Source organism: Xenia sp. Carnegie-2017, unplaced genomic scaffold (assembly GCF_021976095.1).
Source record: "Xenia sp. Carnegie-2017 unplaced genomic scaffold, XeniaSp_v1 HiC_scaffold_16, whole genome shotgun sequence".
NCBI classification, from domain to species: Eukaryota; Metazoa; Cnidaria; class Anthozoa; order Malacalcyonacea; family Xeniidae; genus Xenia; species Xenia sp. Carnegie-2017.
Genome location: NW_025813469.1, coordinates 996,502 through 1,007,195, shown reverse-complemented (window position 1 = coordinate 1,007,195; position 10,694 = coordinate 996,502). Strand labels below are relative to the sequence as shown.

Here is a 10,694-nt window from a genome sequence, read left to right as displayed (position 1 = left end):
TAAAAATGCAAAGAGTATTGTCTTTTGTGTAAAAGTGTGTAAAAATGTTAAAGTGTGTAAAAATGCAAAGTCTTTTGTGTGAAGGTGTGTGAAAATGCCAAGACTATAGTCTTTGGTGTGAGTATGTGAAAATGAAAAGATTATACTCTTTAGCGTAAAAGTGTGAAAATGCAAAGACTATAGTCTGTGGTGTGAATGTGTGTGAAAATGCAAAGACTATAGTCTTTGGTGTGAAAGTGTGTGAAACTGCGAAGACAGTAGTCTTTGGCATGAAAATGTGTGAAAATGTGTGATAATGAGGTTACGATTAAACTTCAAGTTCATGCATCCCATCTCCCAAATAGTATTATTCATGCAACCTTACTCCCAAAGACAACAATTCACAACACTTTGACAGCTTCACAGTTTTTTTCATAATATTTGTACTGATTAATTAAAGCAAAACAAAGTAATGCATACAGTGATTTTCATCTAATTTATACTGCAAAAGCTTTATAAAAAGATAGCCCCTTTAACTTAGTCATAAAATCCACAAAAACGTAATCATATTTTCTGTCAGGATTACTTTTATTAGCTGTGATACAAAACAACCTTTTCAAAACCTCTCGTGATGGAAAATCAATATAATACAACATCGTAAAGATACATAACGCCATGCATGCATGGTTAATCACGTGACTTGGTGTTGGTTCACTGATCTATATAAAATTATAAATAGACATGTGGGCACGTGCCACTTAACATTTCCCACAAGTTGCAACAAATTATTTTTTTGAGCAGGATTCGTCAATTTTTGCTTTTTTTGGGGACAACCTGTTTATGGCACCGGCAAGGGTGGGCTAGGGGTAGCCCATTACCTTCCCAGCCAAATATCAAGCACCAAATGTCAATATTAGCTTATAGAGTTTTAAAAAAGGTGCTAAATTCTAAGAATTGAAAAGTCCACGAGAAAACTCTGAAGAAAATGGCGAAAATTGCATAATACACTATAAATAAATTACACACATTACTTACATCGACTAAATGCTGTATTGATCTGCGTCCACCCCCCCGCCCCATAATCTATAATCACACATAGCCATCTACTGTCTTTACATAGTTCTCTACTGGACTGTTTTACCCTGCCATACTCCGTTGTGTAATGTCATCTACATTTATCTAATGTTATTTCTGGTGATTACAAAGTAGATTTACTTTGTAATTTACAGTCACCTTCTGTTGTACTAGCCCTTTACTATTATTTACAGTTAGCTACTGTCATATACTCCACCATTTGCTCTCATCAACTTCACCATTTGCTGTCATCTACTTCACACACATACACCAAAATACATATGACAATCGCCAAGATTAAGCTTAACCACAACACATAATTGCTAGTGATGATCAGAGTGTTGAAAAGAGAATGTAATTCCTCATCATTGTCTTGGCAAAAATAAAGTTAACTTCTTGAAAAACTTTTAGTGTTTTAATGAGTCAATCAATAATTTAAATTTTAGAGAAGATAAAAGTAGAAGTTCATACATGTTCAAAAGTAGAAGTTCATAAAAGTAGAAGTTCACCTCCCCCCCTGCAGTTGCGTCACTTATTTCTGAAGCCTGTTCTTTTTACTATCAAAAATAAAAGAAAAACTTGAAGAGGGATGTTCTTGCTTTCTTTTTGAAATCGAAACTTTTGTGTTCAGATTTCGATGCTCAGGAAAAGTGGGCATCATCTCAGCATGAACTGGAAGCGGAATCTCAGAAAAATAAGAGCTTTCCATACATTCAAAAGCAGATGCTCTTTTTCCAGGGTCATACATAAACATTTGATTTAGCAAAGATAAGCCAGCAAAGGAAAGCCATGAAAAACGATGCTTTAAGTTGTTATAAGGCTGTCTCTTTAGGTTGAAGTTTTTGGCAACTGATAAATTAGAAAATCCAGGCCATATTTGATCGTTTGGTGTGCCAAAAAGGTTGATTATTAAGTCTAATTGGTTGATTTCTGATTTCCCAGGTAACAAAGGCTTGCTGTCAAGTAATTCTCCCAGAATACAGCCACAAGCCCAGATGTCCACAGCAGGTGTCTGAACCTTGGCTCCCAGCAACAACTCAGGGGCACGATACCATAGAGTGACAACTATTGGTGTCATTGGTTTTAAAGGATAACCAAATTTTCTCGCCAAGCCAAAATCAGCTTGAAACAAAATGCAACGTACATAAATGTAATTGCTCACTAACAATGCAATTAATGTATCAAAGAACAACATAACATTAACATACCTATCTTCAATATACCTTTATCAGTGAGAAGTAAATTGGACACCTTCAGATCTCTATGTACGATAAAACATTTATGCAAATACTCAACACCTTTCAACAGTTGAAGCATTAAGCACTTCACTTGTGCTTCTGTGAATGGCGTTTTCATGTTATCTAATAATGATGCCAAGTCATGATGACAATACTCCATTACAAGGAAGATACTCTGCAGATGAAAACCCACAGCAACTTCATGCAGACGAACAATATTGATATGATTGATGTTTAGTAAGAGATCTATTTCGCGTAAACCACTTATGGCCAAACCTTCTTTCTCTTCCATTCGCACCTTTTTCAATGCAACAATAGAATCATTAACGGTATCTCTTGCCCGATACACAACACCATACGTTCCTTCACCAATCCTATTCAGCTTTTCAAACTCAACCACATTCCGACAGTTTCCAAATCGATACTGCTCAGGTACCACAGTAACAGTATCATCTGTGAAAGACTCTAGTTTCAAAAATGGGGACACATTTCCTTTACTTTCCATTAGCGTACAGTCATTTTCTCTTGCCAAGAACCGTCAAAAAAAACGCGCAACTAGTATTTTAAAGTTAAAAAACACATTCACAGATAAACATTGATAAACTTGTACTCATTGTTATTGAAGTGGAAACACCATTTCACCAAATATTTGATATTTCACAGTCCACTTCTCCTTTCTGACATCATGGACTGATTATGTATATTCTTGATGATATAAGAGTTTACACAACAAAATTTTTCGATCGTGGATATTTTAACCTGGAAATATGTCGACAGTTTATCGTAAGTCAGTTTGGTTTGTTCGTGGTTTACGGGAATACACGTTAAATGGTTTTTTGGACGCGAAAAAGAAATTCGAAGATTTGAACTCTGATATCTACAAAGATTTGAGTGATCAAGCCTTTATGGTGACAGGAGCCAATAGCGGCATCGGCAAATGTGTTTCATATGAACTTGCTAAGCGTGGTGCAACTGTTCACATGGTCTGTCGAGACAAGAAAAGAGGAGAGGAAGCTCAAAGCCAATTGCTGGAAGTTAGTCCTCAAAAGGAGGTACATTTGCACCTTCTGGATATGTCAATGCCAAAAAAAGTTTGGGAATTTGCTCAAAAATTTGCTGCCTCTGGTAAACCTTTGAATGCTTTGGTTAATAATGCTGGTTGTATGGTAAACGATAAGACAACTACTGATGATGGTTTGGAAAAAAATTTTGCCACTAATACACTGGGAACATATATTCTTACAACTGGCTTGATCTCTGTTCTTGAGAAGAGCAAACATCCTCGGATCATAACAGTGTCTTCAGGTAAGTCAACCCATTTTTATTATTGAAAACGAAGGTGTTGAACTTTGTTCTGTGTTGTCTAGGTGGTATGCTTTTGGTAAAGCTTGATGCTGATGATTTGCAGTTTGACAAAATGAATCCTTTTGATGGTACAATGGCATATGCACAAAATAAGCGTCAGCAGGTTGTTATGACTGAGCAATGGGCTAAGAAATACAAATCAACTGGAATACACTTTTCTGCAATGCACCCTGGTTAGTGGGATTTGCCTGATTACTACAATGCACTTGTATCACATGTTCTTTGACAAATTTTTCATAGGGTGGGCAGATACTCCTGCTGTAAAATCATCAATGCCAGATTTCCACAGAAGAATGCAAGGGAAATTAAGGACAGCTGAACAAGGTGCTGATACAGTTTTTTGGTTATGTATATCACAAGATGCAATCAAGAATCCAAGTGGTGAGTTTTTCCAGGACCGGCAAGCTGTGTCTAAACATCTTCCTCTTGCATGGACTAAATCTTCATCTGGAGATGACGAGTTATTGATGACTAAACTTGATGAACTTGCTCAACAATTCAGGGTGAAAAGTGATGCTAGTGAATAAGCAATAAATATATATTTAAAATGTATTTAATTATCTTGTTGCATGCATTAACATAAGAAAATATATCTTTACATTTCCAAAATTAAACTTTGTTATAAAAACTTGTCATTTGAATATAATATATAACACTAGACAACTGCTTTTATTTAATTAAGTCAGTAATCAGGATAACTGAATTTTACTATATTTATAAAACATTATGACCATTTATTGTTCATAGTTTTGATTTCCTTCAAAAATGCTCAATCTTTATCAGCAGCTGTATTACTATGTGTAACTGGATGCAACCAAGAAGTAAGTTGATCAAGATGATTGACATAATATCTATCTCCTTCTACAGTGTAAGCTTCCTCCCAACCAAATGGCAATGGTTGTTCTTCAAGTAACATCCTCACTGCTTTAGATACATCAACACTTTCTTCTTGAAGTTTTTCAATATTTTGTGCTCAGACCTGCATGGAGGGGAGGAAATTTTTTTATGTGACATGCTGGATGTTTGAAGCGATGGCTTGAGGACAACAGATGCATCTGTGTGGCCTAAGACCTCATTAACATGATCAGCAAATGTAAGCAATTTTGAGTTACAACTTCATACACTTTTTGAGCAACTTCACTTTTTTTCAACTGGCAACCAAGTATGACAACCTTTTTTTGAATTTCTTCATATTCTTTTTGGTCACAAGTCTTTTGCAAAGTAAGATGGTGAATCTTATCTTCCAAAAGTTTAATAATTTCTTCATACTCCGCTTCTCTAGTTGCTGCAGCCTTGTTGGCTTGTTGTGCAAGATGCACCTCATCTTTAAATGCTAAACTTTCTTCAAGAGCTTCTTCTGTTGTCCTTTTCATAATTTCCATTTCCTCTGCTTTGTATGATTTTATCTGTTGCTTTTCAAGTAGTTGCTTTAGTATTTTAATTTCTGAAAAAGCTCTATCGCGTTCTTTTCTAATCTGATTCATTTCAATTTCAATAGCATTAGAATTTTGCTCCTGTCTTGATGGACTTTTTAAAGAATCTTCTCCATTCAATGCACATCCACCATGAAACACATTATTCTTACTATTGACCTCAGTATGTAACACATCCCGCACAACTTCAACAAAATCTCCATATAAAACACACCCATGTAAATCAATATTCATCCGGTCACGAATCATTGTGCTCTGTTCGCTGCTCAGAACAACTCCTAAATGACTCAAAGCAACTTCAAGCTTGTCATATTGCAATTTTGATGATGGTGGCAAAGATAATCTACGTTTTGGTGGTTTTCTTGTAGAATTTAACAACACTTTAGGGGAACCCTGGGATATTTCAAGATCTTGCTGAAGATAAGTAGGGACTGATGAACTCTGAAGGGGAGGTTGATTTATAGAGTTGAAATGACTACCTAAATTAGAATCTGAAATGTTTGTGGAAAAAATTTCATCATATTTGTTAGACTTTAAAAGAGAATTTCCCGTATCTATTCTTTGTGGTAAGTAGTTTATTACAAACTCTTTCTCAGCTTTCAATTTAACTTGATTCAACTTCATGTTGGCTTGTTCATGAGTTGCATTCAGAAATGTCTCACCATTAATGCTAACCAATAGATCACCTGGTTTAATTTTACCATTCTGATGAACATCACCACCATATACCAGCTCATTGACAACCACACCAGGACCATCAGGATGATTAGTTCCACCAGTAATGTTAATGCCAAGTCCATTTCTAACTAATACATGTGCAACTTTCACATCACTTAAGCTCTTCATGGTTGAAGTTGATGACTGTAAACCTGAATCGACCATGGATTCAGCTGACAAACCAGATTGTTCATCAGTGACAAGTGCATTTTTATGGTAAAACGTGCCAACTGCTTTGGGTAAGGGCTCGGACAACATAGGAGACATCCTTCCATTCGCTAAAATCCATGATCTTTTCTCAAGTGATGTGGGAGAAACAACCATAGATCTGTTGGAATTCTGATCAAACAGACTACTAGATTTGACAATGCCAACTAAATTTTCATACTCTTTAATTGATTTCAAACTTCTTTCAACAGTTAAGGTGACTGTTCCTCCTCTTGCGGCGTTCAATAGTATAGCAATGGCCCTTTCGCTGGTGACATCTTTCATGCTTTCATTGTTTACATAAGATAATTTATCTCCTTCTTTTAACAAACCACTTTTTTCCGCAACGCTACCAAAGACAACGCGTTTTACGAATATCCCATGGTTTTCACCATTGCTAGTCTTTCCACCAACAATTTTAATTCCTATTCCATTTCGGCAATTGTTTAAAACAATAGGATGTTCAGTACAACTGGAAACCAGACTGGAAACGTGTCTAGTTGATGGGAACTCGTCTGTTACATCAACCATCTTCCTACAATTTACTATCAATCAGGGTGAGTGCGTTCTCCGTACAAAAATCGACATTGACTAAAGCCAAAAACTAAGACAATAAAGTTCATTGTCAAAATCACGAAAACGTGTAAACAAGATTTACAAATAATGAATAAAATCCTTCAGGACGTTGCCATGACGCAACGAGCGTATGTCGTCGCTTTCCGAATAAGAAACGGCAATACGAAAACAATCGACGCATGGAGCTTAATGCGTTTCATGTTTTAGCACATTTTTTTAATCAAAAACATTTTATCAGAAAGGTATTATTTTCGGGAATGTTGATTTCCTAAACTTGCGTACAAACGCGTGAGAAGGTCGTTCATCGTTGACGCATTGCCACCTCTTGTGACTACAGATTGATTATGTAATAATGAATAAGATCTTAAAAAATTGATCTTCTCCGTTGGCGCTTTTTGAAAAGCGCATATTTTAATGGCATATTTTATAAAATGCCAATTCAACTGTAAGTACTCCCACACACTTGCTGAGAAAAAATGTATGAAATTGCTGGCTAGAAGTTCCTACAGCAACACAAATCACATGCATCGGAAAGGTATCACACTGCGATGAACTCACGTGGCGCTTTGAGTCCTATCGGATGTCACATGCCCTATTAAACCATCTTTGCATTTTGAATCAATATGTATGTGTAGTTATTGAGAGAATCAGGGATATACTGCGAATTCCGAGTAGCAATTCTCCTCATACTTTCGTCGTTGCAAATTATCCGAATTTCCTGCGCTTACTTGATTTACCTTCGGAATGTTACGTAACGCACGACTGAATTACCGAAGACAAACGTCAAATTCCAGCAATTCCGGTCATATGACTGGTCGTCGTAAGCTTTGTCGATGCTTTTTCCCTTGTCGTTGTTACATTGAGAACATACAAGAAGGTCCAAAGTACAGGTTTTTCGTAGTAATTCTATTTCCGTTAAACACACCGCCGTATTTTAAATGTTCTCCAATGAACAACGATCAAAACGAGACAAAGCTGGACTCCTTGGACGAGAATTTAGGCAGTTCAATTGACATACAGCTACAAGGTAACATGTCGTCTTTTATTACCGCATAACTTTAATTTCCTGCCATCTCGTAGTTGTTGCACGCCTATGTTATATCATTTCGTTTACTTCTAACTGGTGTGCCGTGGTAGGTGCGAGGGATGAACAGATAACAGGAAACTGTCTTATCTGCGGCGATCGTTCCACTGGTAAACATTACGGGGCTGAATCATGCGATGGTTGCAAAGGATTTTTTCGTCGAAGCGTGAGGAAAAACCATCAGTATTCATGCAGATTTCAGCGTACGTGTGAGATAGACAGAGACAAGCGAAATCAATGCCGATATTGTCGATTGAAAAAATGTTTCCGTGCGGGAATGAGAAAAGAAGGCAAGTATTGTGCGACAGTTCTTTCTAGATCAAAGCTAACAAAATGGGCTGTCAAATCAAATTGCTGTGTCGCCTGCTGATGTTTGTTCTCGTCTGTAATATCAATGTCGTCATTTAACAAAAATCGATAATTTGTAAGAAAATCATTTCTTACGTATTAGTCTAATAATTGATAAAAAAATAAAATTATAAACAGCTACTGTAATAAAACTTCCGACAAAAGTATGAGAAGATGGTATCATTGGTATGTATTACTTAACAAAAAAAAATGCGTACTAAAATTTACACAATCCACATGATAAACACCGTGATGAAATGAAAACAATTATTTTCAAGTTTATTTCCTCTGAACTTCGGCAAGATATGAGTTATAGTTATAAAATTTTCAGAAAAGTGAAATTTTATTTCTTATATATTTTCTTATTATTTCTTATATACAATAACCAATTCCTAACCAATAAACAATAAACCTATTCCTAAGACTAGCCTGCGTTAAAATTGCAGCTGTACAGAATGAAAGGGACAGAATCATTAGAAGGCCATCTGAAGATGCCAATGGGAATGGAATTACAGCAAATATGCTTTTGCAAGCGGAGCTTCTCTCTCGCCCTCCACAGAATAATGCAGGTAATATTTGGGAAGAACTATCGTATTTGTTTTATGTCTGATGTTGACTGCATGCAAAAATTTGCTGAGTTAAATGAATTAATTAAAAACCTTTAGAAGAAGCTGCTCAAATGAACCCAAGCAAAGAAGCAAATCAATCGGAAATTTGTGAATCAATGCGACAACAACTACTTATATTAGTGGAATGGGCAAAATACATTCCTAATTTCTGCCAACTCAGTCTTGATGACCAAGTAGCCCTTCTTCGAGCTCACGCAAGTGAACATTTGCTGTTGGGCTGTGCTCGAAGATCACTTAAACTCAATGATATGCTATTGTTAGGCACAAACTGTTGGGTAATCTATCGCACAACAGGAGAGCCAGAAATTCAAAGAATTGTCAGCAGAGTTTTGGATGAAGTAATTGAACAAATGAATCATATTAACATGGATGATACAGAATATTCATGTCTCAAAGCTATTATATTCTTTAACCCAGGTATAAATGTATTCAGTGACATGTATGGAATGGATAATACTTGGCATTAAGTCCTTACATACCTTCACTTTGCTGGCACTTTTGCACAGTTCTTTGTATGTTTGTACCTAAACAAAGTAATGAAGTTATACATTTTAAAAATGTGGCCAAATCAGCTTGAGAGCATTCCTAAAGCAACTGATCTTTCTTAGAGGGGAAAGTTGGCAACTCATCTATGTAAAATATCTGAGGTTTTGTGATCTTACAGTAAAAGTCAACTGCTAAATTACCCCAAATTTAATGTGAATATATTATTTGCTTGCACTTTGCAGATGCAAGAGGCTTGACTGACACAAAAACAATAAAAAAGATTCGTTTTGATATCCAAACAACACTAGAAGATTACATAAATGATCGCCAATATGAGAAACGAGGTCGTTTTGGCGAAATGTTACTGCTTTTGCCTTCACTTCAGTCTATTGCTGCTCAAATGGTGGAACAGCTGCAATTTGTTAGATTATTTGGAACAACAAGAATTGACAACTTACTGCAGGAGATGTTGTTGGGAGGTAAGTTTTGACACATCATCACTGGTAAAATGGCTTCTGGCGAAGAACAAAACAGGGAATGATTTTTATCCTTACATTAAATTTGCACCTTAATTTTTCCAGGTTCAACCTTACCGGATCAACTTGCATCGCTGCAAGCAATGAGTCCCGGTGGGGGAACTTCTCCCACATTGTTGACAGGAGCCTTCCTCAATGGCTCCTCACAAGTATCACATCATGGCATGGATCAACTAGCTCAAGCAAGCATGCAGTCGCCAAGACTGGCCACACAGAATTCCATCTTTAATTCTTTGAACTTCGGACACAATGCAAATAATGGCAATTTCACTGGCAATAATGGTACCTTCACTGGGAGCAATGGCTTCTCCAGCTATACAAATGATAGCGTGAACAATGTTGAAGTTAGAAATCCTGACATTGTTCAGACATTACATAATCAAAATTCGTCAAGTGTGAAAAAAGAGAATGAAAGGAAAAATCGTGAACCCTTTTTAAATCACAAGTAAAATACCCCTATAATCTGGGAAAAAAAATTTTTCATGATAAATTTTTAAACACGTCATGAACATTTTAACTCCTTAGTAAATATATATATATAATACATAACAATACATCACTTAAAATCCGGAGAAACTTTTATCTTTTATGTATTAAATGCCCGGATTACAAATTTTCAAACTTATAATACATAACATATACAGACTTTATTGTCCAAATTGTTAAGCAAAGGACCTTATATGCACGCAAAATTACAAATTTTCAAACTTATAATACATAACATATACAGACTTTATTGTCATATCGTAAGCAAAGGACCTTATATGCACGCATATCTTATTTGTATTATTGAACCGTTATAATTCCGCGCTTAGAACTGCATCGAAGACTTGCAAAAGGAGAATTTCCGAGTTTCTCTGTAATATAGTTGATACGATAACATAAATTGTGTGTAAATAGCATATAAGTAAAAACAATAATTGATGTTTCAATGTAAATTTTTTAATGATCAGAACGCTTTGTAAACTACGTCGTTATATAGTGCTGAGACAGTGAGACTGTTCGATTTCACTAACACATAC

At 35.9% G+C, this 10,694-nt stretch overlaps 4 protein-coding genes across 4 annotated transcripts; 2 read left to right on the top strand and 2 right to left on the bottom strand.

Moving 5' to 3' along the window:
* Positions 1 to 1,449: 1,449 nt before the first annotated feature.
* Positions 1,450 to 9,645, bottom strand: LOC124437667 (cyclin-dependent kinase 10-like). Its single transcript, XM_046987642.1, has 4 exons — positions 9,595 to 9,645; positions 9,130 to 9,174; positions 2,262 to 2,756; positions 1,450 to 2,175 (listed from the first exon to the last, which is right to left on the bottom strand). Exons 1-4 carry the CDS (start codon positions 9,632 to 9,634, stop codon positions 1,586 to 1,588), a joined length of 1,170 nt encoding a protein of 389 aa, XP_046843598.1. The 5' UTR covers positions 9,635 to 9,645; the 3' UTR covers positions 1,450 to 1,585.
* Positions 3,033 to 4,284, top strand: LOC124437668 (dehydrogenase/reductase SDR family member 12-like). Its single transcript, XM_046987643.1, has 3 exons — positions 3,033 to 3,596; positions 3,659 to 3,829; positions 3,897 to 4,284. Exons 1-3 carry the CDS (start codon positions 3,059 to 3,061, stop codon positions 4,181 to 4,183), a joined length of 996 nt encoding a protein of 331 aa, XP_046843599.1. The 5' UTR covers positions 3,033 to 3,058; the 3' UTR covers positions 4,184 to 4,284.
* LOC124437669 (syntaxin-binding protein 4-like) lies at positions 4,181 to 7,050 on the bottom strand. The gene is given in 2 exon segments (XM_046987644.1): positions 4,181 to 4,604; positions 4,636 to 7,050. Coding segments are annotated over 2 exon segments (2,088 nt in total). The 5' UTR covers positions 6,545 to 7,050; the 3' UTR covers positions 4,181 to 4,425.
* Positions 7,315 to 10,148, top strand: LOC124437666 (hepatocyte nuclear factor 4-gamma-like). The gene is made up of 6 exons (XM_046987641.1): positions 7,315 to 7,616; positions 7,727 to 7,963; positions 8,468 to 8,590; positions 8,687 to 9,067; positions 9,379 to 9,615; positions 9,718 to 10,148. The coding sequence occupies exons 1-6, from the start codon at positions 7,334 to 7,336 to the stop codon at positions 10,119 to 10,121; spliced, it is 1,665 nt and encodes a 554-aa protein (XP_046843597.1). The 5' UTR covers positions 7,315 to 7,333; the 3' UTR covers positions 10,122 to 10,148.
* The last annotated feature ends 546 nt before the right edge of the window (positions 10,149 to 10,694 follow it).